The 17,445-nt window shown below is 42.8% G+C and overlaps 2 protein-coding genes across 3 annotated transcripts in view; one reads left to right on the forward strand and one right to left on the reverse strand.

Moving 5' to 3' along the window:
- The window catches only part of LOC117466194 (glycerol kinase-like), a 32,710-nt gene extending 26,351 nt beyond the window's left edge, over positions 1-6,359 (forward strand). The window contains exons 17-20 of one of the 2 annotated variants that reach the window (XM_034109326.2): positions 3,156-3,299; positions 3,467-3,553; positions 3,692-3,784; positions 4,896-6,359. In XM_034109326.2, the coding sequence (XP_033965217.1) occupies positions 3,156-3,299; positions 3,467-3,553; positions 3,692-3,783 (323 nt within the window). In that variant the 3' untranslated portion in view covers position 3,784; positions 4,896-6,359. The remainder of the gene's footprint in view (positions 1-3,155; positions 3,300-3,466; positions 3,554-3,691; positions 3,785-4,895) is intronic. The other variant, XM_034109327.2, reaches the window with a different exon arrangement.
- A 5-nt stretch (positions 6,360-6,364) lies between these two features.
- On the reverse strand, positions 6,365-16,112 carry ddx18 (DEAD (Asp-Glu-Ala-Asp) box polypeptide 18). The gene is made up of 14 exons (XM_034109324.1): positions 15,957-16,112; positions 14,570-14,707; positions 14,267-14,488; positions 13,453-13,588; positions 10,537-10,637; positions 10,234-10,433; positions 9,927-10,041; positions 8,626-8,765; positions 8,384-8,545; positions 8,135-8,287; positions 7,906-8,019; positions 7,153-7,209; positions 6,882-7,059; positions 6,365-6,755 (listed from the first exon to the last, which is right to left on the reverse strand). Exons 1-14 carry the CDS (start codon positions 16,060-16,062, stop codon positions 6,607-6,609), a joined length of 1,971 nt encoding a protein of 656 aa, XP_033965215.1. The 5' UTR covers positions 16,063-16,112; the 3' UTR covers positions 6,365-6,606.
- Between the last annotated feature and the right edge of the window lie 1,333 nt (positions 16,113-17,445).

Raw genomic sequence — 17,445 nt, forward strand, 5'->3', positions numbered from 1 at the left:
GGGACCAGCGTTGCAGTCGGGAAGCAAAGCAATGTGGCACCTCCCCGCTTCATAAGGAGTTTGACCGCTGATTTTCCACGTCACACATCAGCCCCATTGAACAGCCTAGTCGTGCCATACAGCACATGAGGGGCAGAGTTTTACAAGCCGTCATCGCCACGGAGGAGCACACAGCTTCTGTGAGCGAGCGAGACGGAGAGCGCTAGGGAGGGAGGGAGAGAGAGAGCTATGGAGAGCACACCTTTATCTATTTAATATAGATAAAGTAAGAAATCATTCCAATGTGTACTATAGGACAGTAAAAAAAACTAAAAACTGTTTAAAAGGGGAGTGATTAGTAAAATATGCATACATAGAAAGAAAGAATGCTAACTAGGTAACATAAGATAAGAATAAACAAGTTTAAATGATTTGTTATTGGTTGTGATCATATTCTAAAGATGTTTGGATTATTGAAAAGTATATCTCCCTTTCATGTGAGTGCTGAGAGCTGTATCCATACATTCATGTTGTGCTCAGAGTGCACCAGATTGATGCATTTCACTTCAACATTTAAAAAAACATCTTCCATGCATGCCCCCGGACCCCCCTAGAGGAGGTGATGACCGTCCACCCCCAAATAAAGCAGGTTAAAATAATTAAATTGAATACATGTTATTCGAGTAAACACTGAAAACGGGTCCCACAGACCCAAACAGCACACAAAGGTTAAAGGTAAGCATATAATAATGTTAAAATGTGCTAAATATATACACTGCAAAAAACAAACAAAAAGAGGAGTAAAAGTAGCCCTCGACTTGTTTTATTTTTTGAAAGTAGCTCTCACCCTAAAAAAGGTTGGTAACCCCTGGCCTTACCCTATCGTCTATTCCTTGACCTCTGAGTGAAACGTCACGGGGTTAAGGGATAGTGGATAGGAGAATTCAAAAGGACTTAGGAGAAGAGACTGCGGTACTTTAGAGAATCCGAATGCACTTTCACTATCTGACGTGTTTATGATGCGCCAGCGGACGTCATTGTGTGCGTCTGCTGCTGTGGGGAAACCGTGGAAACCACAGTTTTCTATACAGCGGACTACAACATGGATGTTTAATAAGAACGAGGGACTACTGTGAACTCATCTGGAGACTCTGCACCGTGCTCTGATGCTGCTGCTTTGCTTTATGAACGTGGACAACAGAGAAACATATTCTTCAGGACCAAAGTTGGAATTGAAATAAAAAAGGAAAGTGAAACTTATGCTCGTCTCCCTCTCCCTCCGGTCCACATTAATACCAATGATCCCAATACGTATGACTGTATGAACTAAAGATCTTAAATCAATACAAATGTATTTATTATAAACGTTAGTCCTTAACATCTATCTCTGTGTATATCACCATTCAAACATCTTTTAAAAGTTGAACAAACTCCACACAGCTCAGTAAAGACTGTGAGATGTTCTTTATTTGATCATTTCAGTAAAAACTAACGTTCATATTTCTCTTTTTGATTATAATACTGATGAACGTTCAAAACAAAGCACTTTGGCAACTTACCACCTACGTTTTAAAAAGCTTAATAAGCACCGTAACTTTCATGATATCATTTCTCGGTCATAATCGGTTGTTTCCGTGAACGGCCGACTGTTGAGTGACGGCAAATGCTGCGGCAGCAATGCATTGTGGGGCATCATTTTCTCCTCTCCTTTCGTCAAGGGAGGTCCAGTGGTTCCTAAGCTAAAGGAGGCTATAAAGGAAGTTTGAAACCTCCTTTCATTTCATTTAGAATTGGAACGGCACTTATCATGGCTGCCACTGAGGGACTTCCGGGTCATTTCACTCCGTTAGGAAGGTTCCTAAACTAAATGGACTATTCGACTTCAGCCCTGTTTTATTGCGTAGTCTTTCAAGTTGCCGGGCACGGGTTTTCATCAGACGGAGTTCGGGGGTGAACCAGGGAGTAGAGTGGGTGAAGGAAACGGTTTTGGTTTTTATGGGTGCAATGCAACAGTAGGTTGCATTGTGGGTAATGTAGACTCCAGGTTTTGACAAGAAAGAATGTGTGGATGTAAAAGAGGCTCTGTTGGAACTGGCTTACTAAGATACGTTAAACTAAGTATGTGGTAAATTGAGTATGTATTATTAACACATTATGTGGATGACGTGTCAGTGAGAAATGTCCGGGTGTTTATTAGTTTGAGCTGTGAGCTTACAAAATAAACTGCCTGGAATCCATTGCAGCCCACCAGACTGTCCGATAGTGCACTGAAAGGCAGACTGTTTTTTTACAAATGATGGTGCAAAACGATTAGGAGGAGCTCACATTTTATAATGAACAGTAGAATATATTGACTTAGCACAAATAGTTCTGTTTTTTCAAATTCATTAAAATAGTACGAGAAAATATGAAATTGAAGGAGAAATGTTGATGGGGCTTCTGTGAAAAACTTTGAAATGAACTGGAGCTCGGACCGGTAATGTCATGACGATGCAGTCACATGATCGATTCAGTCGTGTTGTTACGGAGTGAACTTCAGTGTGGGAAGTGTGATGATAACGGCAACAATTGAATGTGTAGTATGAAGGGCATACATATACACTGCCCCTTTCTCTGGTTCAGCTGCATGGATTGACATGGTTTAGCTGTCCCTATATAACTGCATTAAAGAAAAGGTGAATCAGTAGAACACTGGCAGGACCAACAGCTTCACCAAGGTTCTCTAACAACAGCTCTAAAGCTTCTCAAAGTGTTTTGTCACTGTGAGTAACCAATGATTGAACCTGGACTTTAAACCCTCTGTCCTGACTTTTGTCCCAGTTCAAAGGAAACACACACAATCACACACAGATGTTGACTTCAATGCTGTAAGATAACTGATGTGTACTTAGCGGTGTACCCAAATGACATTATTAGTTTAAACTGAATTGTCATGACAACGTCCAGCCTACTCATAGCATCTTGGATCATGATTAAAATGCTCATTGGAAGATTGCATTATTAAAAATAAACTCAGGTATTTAAAACATTGTCCCTCCTTAAATATCTGCCACATGAAAAACATTTTAGCATTTATATAAATGAAATGATTAACTAGTCTAGTTCGTAGAATGAATGGATATGACTGTACCTAACTGAAAACATGTCTCCTGTGTGTCTGGCTCATGTTGTTCCAGTGCGACCCACCATGTCAGAGACCACCGCTCTGGGGGCAGCCATGGCAGCTGGGGCAGCAGAGGGGGTGGGGGTGTGGAGCCTGAGCCCGAGTCATCTGCCACACGTCACATCTGAGAAATATGAACCTCAGATCAACCCTGATGGTAAGGAGGAAAAACTGGAGGAAATGTGTGAGGCACTCCATACACAGCATGTGACTCTCATAGGGGTTCACATCACTGCTGCCATCTAGTGGATGTTACCATCATGACGGTGTGTCTTTTACAAATCTGCATCTAATCTGACCCTGGTGTATGTGTCGTCTTCACAGAGAGCGAGTTCCGCTACGCTCGCTGGAAGAAAGCCGTCCAGAGATCCATGAACTGGGAGACCAACGAGCCCTGCTGCAATACCAACGGTACAGATCTGAAATATTTGTCCTATAACAAAGTGGATTGAGTTATTACAACGTCAGTGACGTACAGTTCTTTGTAGCATTTTTCCCTGAACAAGTGCAATAGTCTGGTTTGATCCCTCCGGATGCTCTCTTCTTCAGTGACAACGGGTGTAGGGAAGAAGATGAACGGCACACCCTGGGGGGTGCCTCCCCCCCCCTCCCCACATCCCCACATCAGAGCGGACCTCTAAGGTCCGACATTTCTTGCATGCTGTGTGTGTGGCTGCTTCTTTATGTTGTGAAGGGTTAACTGTGGCATGGTCCCATTACCAGGCTGTACTAACACTGTTCTGAAGGGTTTGACCGACCAGTTTTTCAATACACATGTTTTACACTTCGAAGAATTCTCTGAAACAAAACCTGGCCTTCATTGGACAAATGGTTTCAATCAATGAATGACAGGTTTATCCCCCAGCTTTGTAAGGAGTGCTGAATGGTAAATACAGTTGTTCTTAAATAACTCGTTTAAATACTAGTTATTAGACAACAGAGTATTATTGTCAAATGAATCAACTGCGTCGCTCTAGCCCTACTATGTTGTTTGGGTGTGCATGTTACTGTTTATTACTCTTCCAGACGCTGTTATGTCATTAGTTACGCTGCAGTTTAAAGGTAAAGACAGGCAGTCTGGGTAACTTGGTGTCTTAAAGGTACAGCTCATCCCAAAATGAAACGCCATTTATCAATCTAGATAGTTTGTGTGTTGGATGCAGAGTATTGGAGATGTCTCCCCCAGCTCTACAATATAATGTAATTAAACATTGTTGTGAGCAGTTTGATGTATGAACTATTTTCCTTCTTCCAAACTACACCTAAGAATGGCTGAGCTGAAGCTAAGGAAAACATGGTGTAGTTTGGTATAAATAAAGTAGTCCCTACATTAAACTGCTCTCAACAAGATCTTTGGAATAACCAGGTCATGATTTCTGGAAGGAGACATTGCTCTTGCCTTTGTTGTTGCAGATTTATTTTCGTTTTTAACGCAGAGAAATCACATGCTGAGTGCCATCTAATATTTTGAAAAAAAGGTGGATATCTCCCACACTCTGCCACTCGCACTAAGACAGATTGATTAGAGATAAAAGGAAAAATATGTAATATATATTTTTGGGGTGAACCGTCCCTATGAACCTCTGAATTCAGACTGAGCCGGACCGGTTCCAAACCGTAGCTGTGCTAAGATGCTAACTGACAGAGCAAACGCACACAGGGTTCATGTTTTGGTTCCACCGTATGTCCAACCAAAAGAACTTTGTCGATCTGTGTGGCAGTCTCTCTGATAATACGGTCCTTCCCCTGACAGATCCCCGGCTGTAACTGTGGATCATGGAGCCGTACAATGGCAGCACCGCTGAAAGAGTGATGTGCTCCCAGTGGATGAAGGACGTGAAGGCTGCATGATGTAGCTAGCAGTGGGACCCCACATCTGACTGAAGGATGAAGAGCCAGCCGCATTAAAGACTGACACAACCTGGGCAGCACTATGAACCGTTTTTGGATTTATGGAATTTCTTTTATCTTTCTTTTCTGAAAATGTTCTTAAAGCATCCTTTTTTTTAATCTATGAATTTGCCTTCTTCGACTTGTTGGGCATAGCAGACTCAGGTGTTGGTAGCAAACAGGCACACTACTGTACCTCATCACTGTGACAGTTGTTAATTGTTGTGTACACCGTTTTAATGTCTTTGTGCTTCTTTCTTAGCTTTGGGATGCACAAGATTAGTGTGACTAATGCTTGAAAAAGGTTACTGCTCGTGGGGTTTCTTTTTTGAAGAACTTAAAATTAGTGAGATATCTTCTGAGTTAAGGATATCAGGCATAATTAGTTTCCTGGATTTTTACCATGATTTTCTTTCTAGATTGAGGGGAAACAGGCTACATGTTAGCATGCATTAACTCACAACAGCACTTTATAATGTATCCTGTGTATGAGGATTGTGAGCCATGCAGGATTTAAACAAAGGTTTATGAATGATTTATTTGAGAGTTGATCATTACTCAAATCTAAGACGAACTACAATCTATTAAAACATCATGGTACTAGGATTATTCCCATGGGTTTTTGTAATTAGTCAGTTACTCATACACATCCTGAATGATGAAGACACCTCAAGAGTTAGTCTTCTGAAAGTTTAGCATTTGGGTACTGTATTGTCTGACATATTTCAAAGGCACAATGTGTGAAATATTGCCAGAAATGTAATTTACCACATTCAAAAACGGAACCAACAGAATGTGAAGATATTACAGTGTCAAGACTTGCTGAAGCTAGCATGCTAACGGACTAGCTGTGCCTGGCTCCTCGAGGTGATAATGACTCACTGCTTCCAGTCTGGTCTTAAATCAACATGAGAAAGTACAGCTGCTCCGCGCTTGATGTTAGTCTGAATGTTTTTAAAGTGTTCATTGGACTAAAGTGGCAGACAATACATTTTTTTTTTCCATCTACGCGGCGGTGTTGGTGATTCAACCGTTTGCTACTTTGGATGTAATACATTAAAGACAGTCAAAGCAACAGACCAGCCCAGCGCTAACACCACACGTGAAGATTACGAGTTGTATACTTTAGATTGTATAGATCCAGTACTGGAGTTGAAATGCTGCCCCCCCCCCTTATCTCTTTAGAGCAAGTGGCCTGGTCTCATTGGTCTTTTAAAAAAGGTGTATAAAACGTTCCATGTAATATGTCCCGAATGATCAGAGCCCTCAGCTCTGCAGGAATAGATCGATAATGTGATGTTGAAAAATAAAGAAATGTACATCAGCACCTCATGGTTTATATCCGTTACTTCATTGTAATGAGCAAAGTCTACATAATACGAGGCAAACTTAACAGATTTAATATTCTGGAACAGGAAGTCCACAGTGGAATGCAGCTTTATCACACCGCATCCCGATGATGTTTGTTCACAGTTACACATATAGGACAGCTGGAGCCTGCAGGAAGTTCATGTACTAAAAAGGCGGTTCTTTAACACCAGGAGGAATCAGTCCAGGAGTTCACTGTTCGGTCTTCAGCGGGAGAACTGCCTCTTGTCACCCCCCTTTCCTTTGCTCACATGCTTAAAGACTTTTGACTTTTGCCCAAATTTGGACTTCTGGTATCCAAAGCCACCTCCGCCGCCTCTCTTCTGCAGCTTTCCTCCTTTACCGCCGTGCACGTCTGGAGAGGAGCCGGGTTAAGGGAAACTTCAGCTGTTTATTATACATTTCTATACCATTGCACATGAAATGAGGGATCCAGGCCATGACAGACTCAACACATTAAACAAACCACAGGAAAGGATACTCAAATCGACGAATGGAGGCACTTTGAAGCCGAAGGACAGCGCCACCATGGGGAGGTTCAGGGTGTTCACGCTGTAGATCTGTTTGAGCGAGTGGGAGTCGTAAGCCCTCACGTACGACTTGTAGGCCTCCTGCGCTGACTTGTGAAGGTAGTAGTTCTTCTCTATCAGCTTCTCCAGCTGAAGAACAGCAGACAGTGTGTGTTTAAACTTGAACTGGCACAACACCATATATACATGTATTTAAATGTTCTGAGAGGGATAAGTTCTCACCTGGGACTGGATGTCAGAGATTTTAGCCCAAGAAAAGTCAAACTCACTCAATGGGACCTGGACAGAAAACAGTGTTCATACTGACATTATTCACCTGACCTCAATATTTTATATGTAACACCTGCTATATCGTGATACATATCATTGATATCATGATACAAGCCCTAGTTAGGACAACACATATCCAAGAGTTAATGTTTGTAAAATGCAATTAACTAAATAGCATGTCAGAAATGAGTCAAAAAGATTTACAGAGCTCTAATTATTTTAACGCATGTGTATTTTTTGTCCTCGGCCGCCCCGTAGTTTCAGAGCGCATCGAGTTTAAAATACCATCTCAAGCTGATGCTGACAGCCCCGCTCCTGCCGCCCGCTTGCTGCAGACCACACTTCCACGCTCACCGGCAGGCACCGACTGGCCATCGGGAGGACCGGAGGAGGGTGCGTGTATGTGTGGCCCGAGAGAGAGACCTTACGTGTATTGCTGTTGTTAGCATCTGGTGCTAGCTAGCTGCGCTAACTGTTTAAATGAAAACAGAGGAGCGACATTTATGCAGGAAGCCAGACAGCGGGACATTGTACGAAAAGTCAGCACACTCAGCACGGAGAGTGCGCAACATGATTGCAGCGTCCAGGCAGCTCCCGTTCGAGCATATGCCTTGAGTTGCACATAGCTCCAACGATCCATCACACTATAAATTGTGGATTTACGTGGGCCTTCAGGTGAATGTTAATGGGGCAGAGAGATGTTACCTTGGCCTGCTTCAGGAAGCGCAGGAAGCCAAGCTCCTCGGGGCGGAGGATCAGCAGCGCGTGGCCCTTGCCGTTGATGCCTCTGGCTGTCCGGCCCACCCTGTGGATGTACTCCTGTGAGGGGGTTGGTAGGCTTAATAGGATTCCTAACATTTCATTTGAATTCAAAAGTAAACATCAAGTGTTGAACAATTATTATCATGTGATATAACAAGGGCCGTTTTGATACCTTGGGGTCATCTGGGGGGTCGTACTGGACGATCCAGTCCACCTCGGGGATGTCCAGTCCTCTGGCAGCTACGTCAGTACACAGCAGGATGCCCGAGTCAGCGTTGCAGAACTGGAAGAAGGTGGTGGTACGTTTGGTCTGCTTCTGCTTGCCCTGGAAACGAGAAGAAGAACCTTTGTTACTACCACTGGCTTTGTAGACGAGACAGACTCAACACAACTTAATGTGAAGCTACGTGGCACTTCTTACATGGATGGCCATGACAGGTAGGTCGATGTAGTTGAGAAGTTCGTAGTGGAACTTCACAGACATGCAGGAGGAGAAGAAGACCATGAGCTTCTTCTTGCGGTTCTTCTTCAGGAAGGTGAAGAGCAGCAGGAAGCGCTTCTCTGACGGGCACACCACATAACCCTGAAACATGAGACATTTCTTTAGAGTGCTGCGGAGCGGCAGTACAGCTCTGCGTTCACAGAAACCGCAGCAGAGCCTACCTGCTCCAGGCCGTCCACTGTGGCGTTGTCTTTGTTGTCATCCACGCCCACGTACAGCGGCTCCTTCTTCAGGGAGATACGGGCCAGGTCCTCCACCTTCCGGGTCTGCGTGGCTGAAAACAGCATGGTCTGTCTCTTCTCTGGGGAGAGCAGACAATAGGCAGGGGTTCAGAGACGGCAGATGGATCAGAGGAACGAGGTCAACACAGCCTGTGATGTGCGTCTTTTTGGATACTATAACATAACAGAAATATGTCTGTTTGGCAGACAGGGCGGGACATTGTCTAAATATATAAAAGCTTATTACGGACTAAAAGTACACATATTTCTTCAGGCATGAAAACGGGTCAGCGGTGAGAAGGATATTATCCCTCTAGGAACATTTTGAATATTCCATATTTTAAAGCATCAACCTGATGCATTTTGAGATGCATTTTTTTTGCCAACCTGGGGAGAGCTGGAGAAACTTAACTTCAGCCATGACAAAAATATTATGACCTCCTTACTAAAAGGTGACAAGGACCCGAGCCCCCCGACCCCACGGAATATCGGCTTTAAAAACTCTAGTACAATATCTGAGAGCTTCTACTTTTAGTCAAGTAGAAGATCTATACTTATACCACCTCCGTTTATCGCCTATGAAAAAAAAACTATTAGAAAACGAAGGCTAAAGCTAACGTTAGCAGATAGTGACAATGTATGCTAGCTAGCTAGCTCAACGATAATATTGCGACAGAAAAACTTTTCAGTGCACATCACGCTCTGCGCTCCGACAGGGAGCTCTGCTCTGAACACCTGAACGGCCCGTTCTAACAGCTGTTCACCAGCGGTCTGTGCCACAGTGACTCCGGACCGCACAGTTAATATTAACGAACGCACCCGTAGGCTAGCTAATGTGGCTGCTGAAGCTAGACCATCATCGCGGAGCAGCAGAGCCGACAGGCAGGAAGACTCGAGCACACAGCTCGCGCTGCATTATAATATATAAAAAAAGAACACCATGCGTGTCATGATGGCACATAACAGCTCGCGGACGCAGATTACTCCGGGTCCCAGACCCCCCCATACCCCAAAAATATTTGTATTGCAGATCTACATGAATCACACAAACGACCTATTTTGGATTCAAAACGGCGAATTTCGCCCAAAGGTGGGTGATTCTCATGCCTGTTTCTTAATTTTCTTTTTTGATTGTGAGCTTTTTGTTTCAAACTGTCAGTTACTGTCCTAACTCTGGAAGTGGATCACTAAATTGCTGACATACTCCAACAAATGTGTAGAACAGTCAGGTGGGTACGTACTTGGCAGCAGTTTGATGATCTGCTTCAGCTCCTCCTCGAAGCCCACCTCTAGGATCCGGTCGGCCTCATCAATGATGAGACACTGCAGGTTCTTGTACATGAATCCGGGCGTGTTCTGAACACACAATGTTATTTAGTTCGAATAATCTTATCCACATATTCACAATAAGAGTTTAGAGAAGGAAAATATAAAACGGTGATTAAACGTTTAGTCAATGTGTCATACCACCAATTCTACACTGTGGTGAATGTGTGATGCTCTGTTCGTGATGCTCTGTTCATGTGGTGGTTCTGGGGCTGAGCTCACCTGCAGGTGGTCCAACAGTCGGCCCGGTGTGGCCACCACGATGTTGACCCCGTTGGCGAGCCTCTGGGCCTCAGCGGAGCGGTTGCTGCCCCCCATGATCAGCCCGAAGGTGTGCACGTGATGCTGGATCAGCTCCTTCAGCACACCATATGTCTGCATCGCCAACTCGCGTGTGGGCGTGAGGATCACCACTCCTGTGCCTGGGGGTTGGAGCAGTATGAAGCATCAGAAGACCGTTTGATACACAAGGAATAAGAAATGTTTCAGCAATTTGGAGAAAGAGTCTATTAACGGGAGTCTCACCGTTCCTGGGCATGAACTTGAGTTTGTAGATGAGCTCTATAGACGGGATGAGGAAGGCCAGGGTCTTACCACTTCCTGTCTTGGCAGCAGCCAGGACATCCCTACAGAGAAGAAAAGCAGACCGTTTCATCAAGACAACACTAAAGTGACGTTTAATGGGAATGAAATAAATATATTTGAATAATTTAATCACCTTTTCCTTGTTGGTCTGAATAAGTTGCTTTTCATATATAAAGTGTAAAATAGAGTGCCACGGTGACGCGTCCTAAAACCCGGAAGTAAGTTAGCATTTTACCACTTCTGGTTCCTTTGACAAAAACCAATGCAATTTCTCCATAGGATTTTGGAAAACAGCTGGAAATAAGGTCTGTGTTTGACACATTTAAGAGGCGGATCACGTCCTTCCGGGTTTTAAGACGCGTCACTGTGGCACTCTATAGAGCAGGGGTGGGGGACCTTTTTCCTCTCAAGGGCCATTTCAATTTTTTTCAACATCCTCCGAGGGCCGTACAAATTATTGACGTCTGCTTAAAAATACTAAAATCACAGCCCATTCATTTGGCCTTTCTTTCATGCTGTGCAAAGAAAAAGCAACCTCTTAATCCAGATATTTTACCATGATTCGCGCATGCATGCACGTGCACGGTTGTGGCATGGCCATCAAAACAGAAAGATATGGACACAAGATGTGTGCAATTTAGTTTCCTATCAATGTGAACATGATTTAAGTGGGGGGGGGACCTAACCTCCTCTAGGGGGGTCTGGGCTCGGGGCATGTTCCCCGGGAAGATTTTTTTTTAAATGTTGAAGTTTGGTGCACTTTGAGAGCAACATTAGGAGATCTATGGATACCTCTCAGCACCCATATGAAACAGAACTGGAAGCAGATTTTCTTTTTCTTTATGGATATTTTACAAATCACTTCAAACTGTATTCTTGTTTATTAATAACAACTTTTTTTTACTGTCATAGTATTTTATACCCGTTTACTGTATTCTATTATTTTTTTATAACTATAATGATCATATAAAGATGTGCCTTTACCTCACTGGTAGTAGAAAAAGCTTCTTATATTCGTTAGCATAGCTAGCTAACCCAGGGTATATGCAGGAATCCTGAAGTCAAATTTAATACCTTTTAAGACCTTTTTTAAGACCCTTTCCATGCATTTTAAGACCTCATCGCCACTTTGAGTTCTAACCGGTTACCTTGGCGACACACTTGACCTCACATGTACTATATTGATTGTAAGATAGCACAACTAAACAGAGTGCAGACAGACACTGAAGCCTCCTCTCCACATGACCTTCAACCTCTCTGTGAAGGTCAGGGTTAATGCAGCATGCTGCTTTGTTGCTTCTGGACTCCGTGCTCTTTCATTCCAGTGAACTCCTCAGAAACCAGTAGAAACCAGTATTTGACCAATAAACACAACAATTGACAAAACTTTAAAACGATGAAATATATTAAACTTCATGAGCTTCAGCGGTAATGCCATATAGGAGCTCCCTCACAAATACCCAGGGGTTCAATTGGGCTGGGGCTGTCCGGGGCTAAGCCCGGCACAGAGGACGATGCTCTGACGTCATCCCCCTCACACATTTGTCATATGTTTACAAAAAAGGATATATACGTTAAGACTTTTCTCGTTCTTAATATAGACTATATTTAGGGTCGATATGTGTTGACCTTACTTTAAAATAGCAGATCTCTGTGACCGGATATAGTTTGGCTTAGACCCCGGCCCCACGAGGACGCATACAGTAAAACGCAAACGCAAAAAAGTCTTCCGTTCAATTCATTAACGTGTCCGTTCACACTAGACCGCTGGAAATGCTGGAAACGCTGTAGTACATATGCCAGGCCTGTAAGTGGCGCTGCTGCCGCCTCAAAATACACCAAAAGCAGCGAAGAAGACCCCGGAGCATGGTGGTCCTTCTGTTTATTCTCCGCGGTGGACGGCGTGTTCTCCTGCTGTATCTCTCTCAGGTAGTCCACCAGCAGATAAACCCCCCCCCACAGAGCGGCGGAGCAAGGCAACGAAACTTCAAATAAGAAGCAGCATTTTATGGCACGCTATGCATGGGGCCGCCTTGAGGGGGTTTCCCGACATGTTGTTTCAGTAACTTAAAGGGTGTTTCATGTTGTCGTTGCTGTGGACCTTCTTAATACCTTGGAAAATGCCGTTTAATACTTTTTAATAGCCTTAATTTTTGCTAAATTGATTTTATCAACTTTTAATACTTTTTAAGACCCCGCGGACACCCTGTAACCAGATGCTAATAACAACAAAGTTATTGACTGTATGATCAGTATGACAGATGAACAGATCGCCACTGGGCGTTCAACTGAAGACACAGCCACTCAAAATCTGCGGCATGTGTACGGCTCCTTATGGCTACTGACATTTGTGAAGTCCCGGCCCGGAGCGGCGTTCTTGTGCTCTGCTCTCCGACAGCTCTAAACCGCTGTCGGAGGAGACATATACCACGTGATGACACGTTAGGCTCGTGTTGTGTTCAAGGACCCTGACCGTGGCCAGGAAAAACAGGTACTCCCTTGTTACATATTTTGCGTTCTAGATTTCTTAATTTTTTTTCTTTTTTGCGTGTGTTACCTCGAGGGCCGTATCAAATTGTCTCGCGGGCCGTATACGGCCCGGGGGCCGGAGGTTCCCCACCCCTGCTATAGGGTCTAACAAGTGTGTTGCTGTGACAAAAAGGCTGTCTGTGGACCGGTGTTAACAACCATCAAGCTACGCATAGAATTCACTGGCACATAATCTGTGATATCTTTGACTAACCCTGTCCTAGCCAAACGACAGGAGCTTCTCTATTTCTTTCTGACAAACTGATGCCTAAAAGCCTAAGAACAAGAAACCTGCCCGGAACAGAGTAAGAGTAGAGTGACGCTTACCTTCCCTCCAGCAAGGGGCGAATACTTTTGTGCTGGATCTCAGTCATGTGTTCAAAGCCCATCTCCTTCACTGCTTTCAGCGTGTTGTCACTCACCAGCTCAGAGAGAGAGGTAAAGGCTGTGTCCTCAAACGCTCCTGTAATAGCAGACAACAGTTCATCAGTGGAGGGCTGAGAGGAAAGGCGTAGATGAAGCATAGGAACACAGCATGCCAGGAAAGGGCTGGGAAACTAGTCAGATCCAGTGTGCTTGCAGTGAGTCCTGTCAGGAGAATCACTGGGGACCCCCACGAAGACCACCACAAGAGTCTCTGTATGCCTTTGCTGACACCCGCTTCATGATGGAAACACTGAGCGGGCAACACATAAAGGCACCTGCTGAATGTTCCTCAGGTAAGAGTCAAAGAAGACGAGCCGTTAGGAGACTCCTTCCCCGCTCAGATGCTTTGGGTAAAGTGTTTCTTTAGAAGTTCATACCATCTATTGCCATGAAGCAAAGACTTAGTCTGACTGTTTTCTTATCGTCTTGTTGACATTACAACTTCACAGAAATGTTAGACAGTTTAAAAGCAGAATTTTTTACAATGGTAATATTCTATATTTTTATGCAAACAACGACTACAAAGTAAAATCGATGAAAAGGGTCTCGTCTATACCAACGGACACAGACATGGTGGGTTTCCTAAAAACCCTGGTGGGTTTTTAGGAAAGGATAAAGAATCAGATCGTTAAGAGCAATAAATAATGGAATTGGTTTTTATACAATCTTATCATCTCCCACCCGTGGGTTAAACAGATAACTAATTCTTCTTTACCCGTTAAGCCGGATGGTAATTCAGGTTGATCTTCCTCTTCATCATCTTCCTCTCCAGATTTGTCCTCCTCCTCATCTTCCTCTCCGCTCTCATCATCATCTGCAGCTTCCTCTGGTTTGTCTGCAGCCTGTTCTCCATCTGCTAATGCTGCTCTCGTCTCCACCTCTTCATCGTCCTCCTCTTCATCATCTGCTTCAGTCAGCGTTTTGGTTTTCTTCTCAACTGGAAACATGTTGGTTAGCCATCACAGGTAAACACATATTTAGTTTTTAATGTGAAGCTAGCCGACTGCTCATGTGTTACCTGGCGATCCAGCAGTGTCCACGAGCTTTCTCTTTTTCTTCGCAGTAGCGTCTTCAGTGGGGGTCGCCTCGTTCTGTTTCTGCTGGGGTTTGTCGTCAGGCTTACAGGCAGCTTCGGGTTGCGTTTCCAACCCGTTTGCTGTAAACACATTGAAACAAAACACATTCAATCAGCCAGATGATATGCAGAGGTGGAAAAAGTACTCAGATTGTGTACTTAATGAAAGTAGAAGTACCAGCGTGAAGGAATACTCTGTCGCAAGTAAAATTACTGCAATCAAAATGTTCCTCGAGTAAAAGTAGAAAAGTATTGGCATCAAAATATACTTAAAGTGCCAAAAGTCGACAGATTGGTCCATTTCAGAATAATATGATATTATATTATCCGCTCTATCGAAATCAGTCGGAAGTCGCAACGGCTCATTTCAAAATAAACGTGGATTTGCGTTTTTCGGGGTTCCGTTTGATTTTAAATAAACAAAGTCTTGGCTTTCAGAATATGAAACTTATATTTCCAAAAGCACACAATAAATACATTTTTGAAGCTTGTAAAGGGAAGATGACAGCTCTCCCTCTGCTGTTCCGCACACTTGATTATATTTCACATCATTCATCCACAATTATGTAAAGTAACTAAAGGGATTAAATGTAGTGGAGTAAAAGTAAACTGTTTAACACTTGTGTGCAATATAATCTTTTTAAACGTGTTAATGTGGAGCAAATCTTAGAGACTTTGTGAAAAATTGGGTTTATTAGTAGTTCAGTATTTTCTTTAATGTATTTTCTTTTATATATATATATATATATATATATATATATATACATAACCAATAAATAAATATAGTGGGGTAAAAAGTCCAATATTAGTGGGGTAGAAGTACAAAGTAGCAACAAATTGATATATTAGAAAAGTACAAGTCCCTCAAAATGTTACTTAAGTACAGTACTTAGTTTAATTTACACCACACAGGATATGGAAAGATCTTTGAGCAGTTCTGATGGACTTCATGATGCTTCACTTTTCTTCCATGGTGTTTAAAACGTTTCTTTAGGTTCATGGAAGCCAGTGAAGGGTGATACTTTTGGGCCTTCTGCTGTAACATCTGTAAGGAGAACTCTCATGTTGTCCAGTGCTAGCTAGCAGCATTACAACAATTAAAAAATCAAAAATTGTGATGGTTAACCAATTATGGTGACACACGGATAAATATATCGTTACAAATTAAAACCAGCTAATGTCATGAAACAGTTTAACCGGTGTGACATGAGTTCCGGATTGAAATCCCTCTCGTGAGAAGCTAACGTAGCTAGCCTAGCATATACGTTCGACACCCCTTCAGAAACACTAAACAAATGCAACAAGATCATATTTGTTCTACTTGACATACCGGTCTCTTTGTCTTCTGCCTGCGTCTTCAACAGTTTGCGCTCTTTGTCTTTATCACTTCTCTTCTGAATTTTCTTGCGAAGCAGCTTCATCTGTAGGTCCGCCATGGCTGCTGTGCATGCACACGTGTGTATGTGTGTGGTGTTCAGGACCCATGGGGGTAGCATTCTGCATTGCCTGAGTGAAAATGCGAAGGACCCGTCTCAAAATCCTTTGAGGAAAGACTTTTGGCCAGGGGAAAATATATTAACTAGAACATTCCGAGAAATGTTGAATGTGTGAATGAAACTTGGGTGCGCGTCCCGATCTGTGGTCCCGATGCTAACATTAACCCCGCTGAGTAAGTATTAATAGAATTAGTTGTATTGTTAAGGTACAACAAAGAATATATACATTCATTTTAGCTCACTTTTAGCTGACTATTTTTACTTTTTTTTTTTTTTTTTAAATTATTGTACCACATTCCTGCATCGTTTCTGAACATCTTTAGATTACCACTGGATTTAGTTAACGACCGACAGGTATATTCAAAGATTTAAGTATTTTAAACATGTCTATGTGCAGCACATTTGAGAAACTTTGTAAAATATTAGAATTATTAGTACATCATATCACATAGGCCTACGTATATCATGTGTTTTTATATATAATTGTAACTAACTAAGTATACATATAAGTAGGCCTATAGTAACTGTAAGTGTTAAATAAAAGTAGGACAGTAAAAAGTACAATTTTCCTCTAAAATGTAGTGGAGTAGAAGTATACAGTAGTATAAAATGGAAATACTCAAGTAAATTACAATTGTGGCAAAGTTATACTTTACGACGGAGTATTAGGGCCACACTAAGAAAACCCCCCCCAGAGATTTCAAGAATAAAGTCGTAATAATACGAGAATAAAGTCATAATTACGAGAATAAAGTCATAATGTTACGAGAATATAGTCATAATTACGAGAATAAAGTCGTAATAATAAGAGAATAAAGTCATAATTACGAGAATAAAGTCGTAATAATAAGAGAATAAAGTCGTAAACCTAATATTACGAGAATAAAGTCGAAAATATGTATGTGATTGAGAGGTCATTCCAGCATACTACGCTCCAGTTCACCAGTCAACAGGTAACGTAACTTTACTTTAATGAAATTCAATTTAAAGTGCTGTTTTGCTTAAAGATTCGTCACTCCTCAATTAAGTTGTGATGGTGGAGTTGGGTGCTTAGAGCTGCAGCACCCCCTAGTGCCCCCCCTGGCACCTCCTATGCAAGGCAACTGGGACCACAGTCACCAAGAAAACTATTGGGAACACACTACACCATAATGGATCAAATCCTGCAGCGCCTGAAGGCCCCCCCTGCTCAAGAAGAACATGAAAGGCCCGTCTGAAGTTTGACAATGAACATCTGAATCATTCAGAGAAGGCTTGGGAGAAGGTGATGTGGTCAGATCAGACCAAAATGGAGGTGAAAACATTCTGCTTTGGGGGTGTTTA

The sequence above is a fragment of the Pseudochaenichthys georgianus genome, chromosome 21 (assembly GCF_902827115.2).
Source record: "Pseudochaenichthys georgianus chromosome 21, fPseGeo1.2, whole genome shotgun sequence".
NCBI classification, from domain to species: Eukaryota; Metazoa; Chordata; class Actinopteri; order Perciformes; family Channichthyidae; genus Pseudochaenichthys; species Pseudochaenichthys georgianus.

What these genes read in the sequence shown, in the direction of transcription:
- ddx18 (XM_034109324.1), bottom strand. Translation starts at nt 16,062, where the DNA reads ATGGCGGACCTACAGATGAAGCTGCTTCGCAAGAAAATTCAGAAGAGA. An exon ending in TCTCTGACATCCAGTCCCAG is followed by an intron (nt 7,060 to 7,152) that starts GTGAGAACTTAT and finishes GCTGTTCTTCAG; the next exon opens with CTGGAGAAGCTGATAGAGAA. An exon ending in GCCTCCATTCGTCGATTTGA is followed by an intron (nt 6,756 to 6,881) that starts GTATCCTTTCCT and finishes GCTCCTCTCCAG; the next exon opens with ACGTGCACGGCGGTAAAGGA.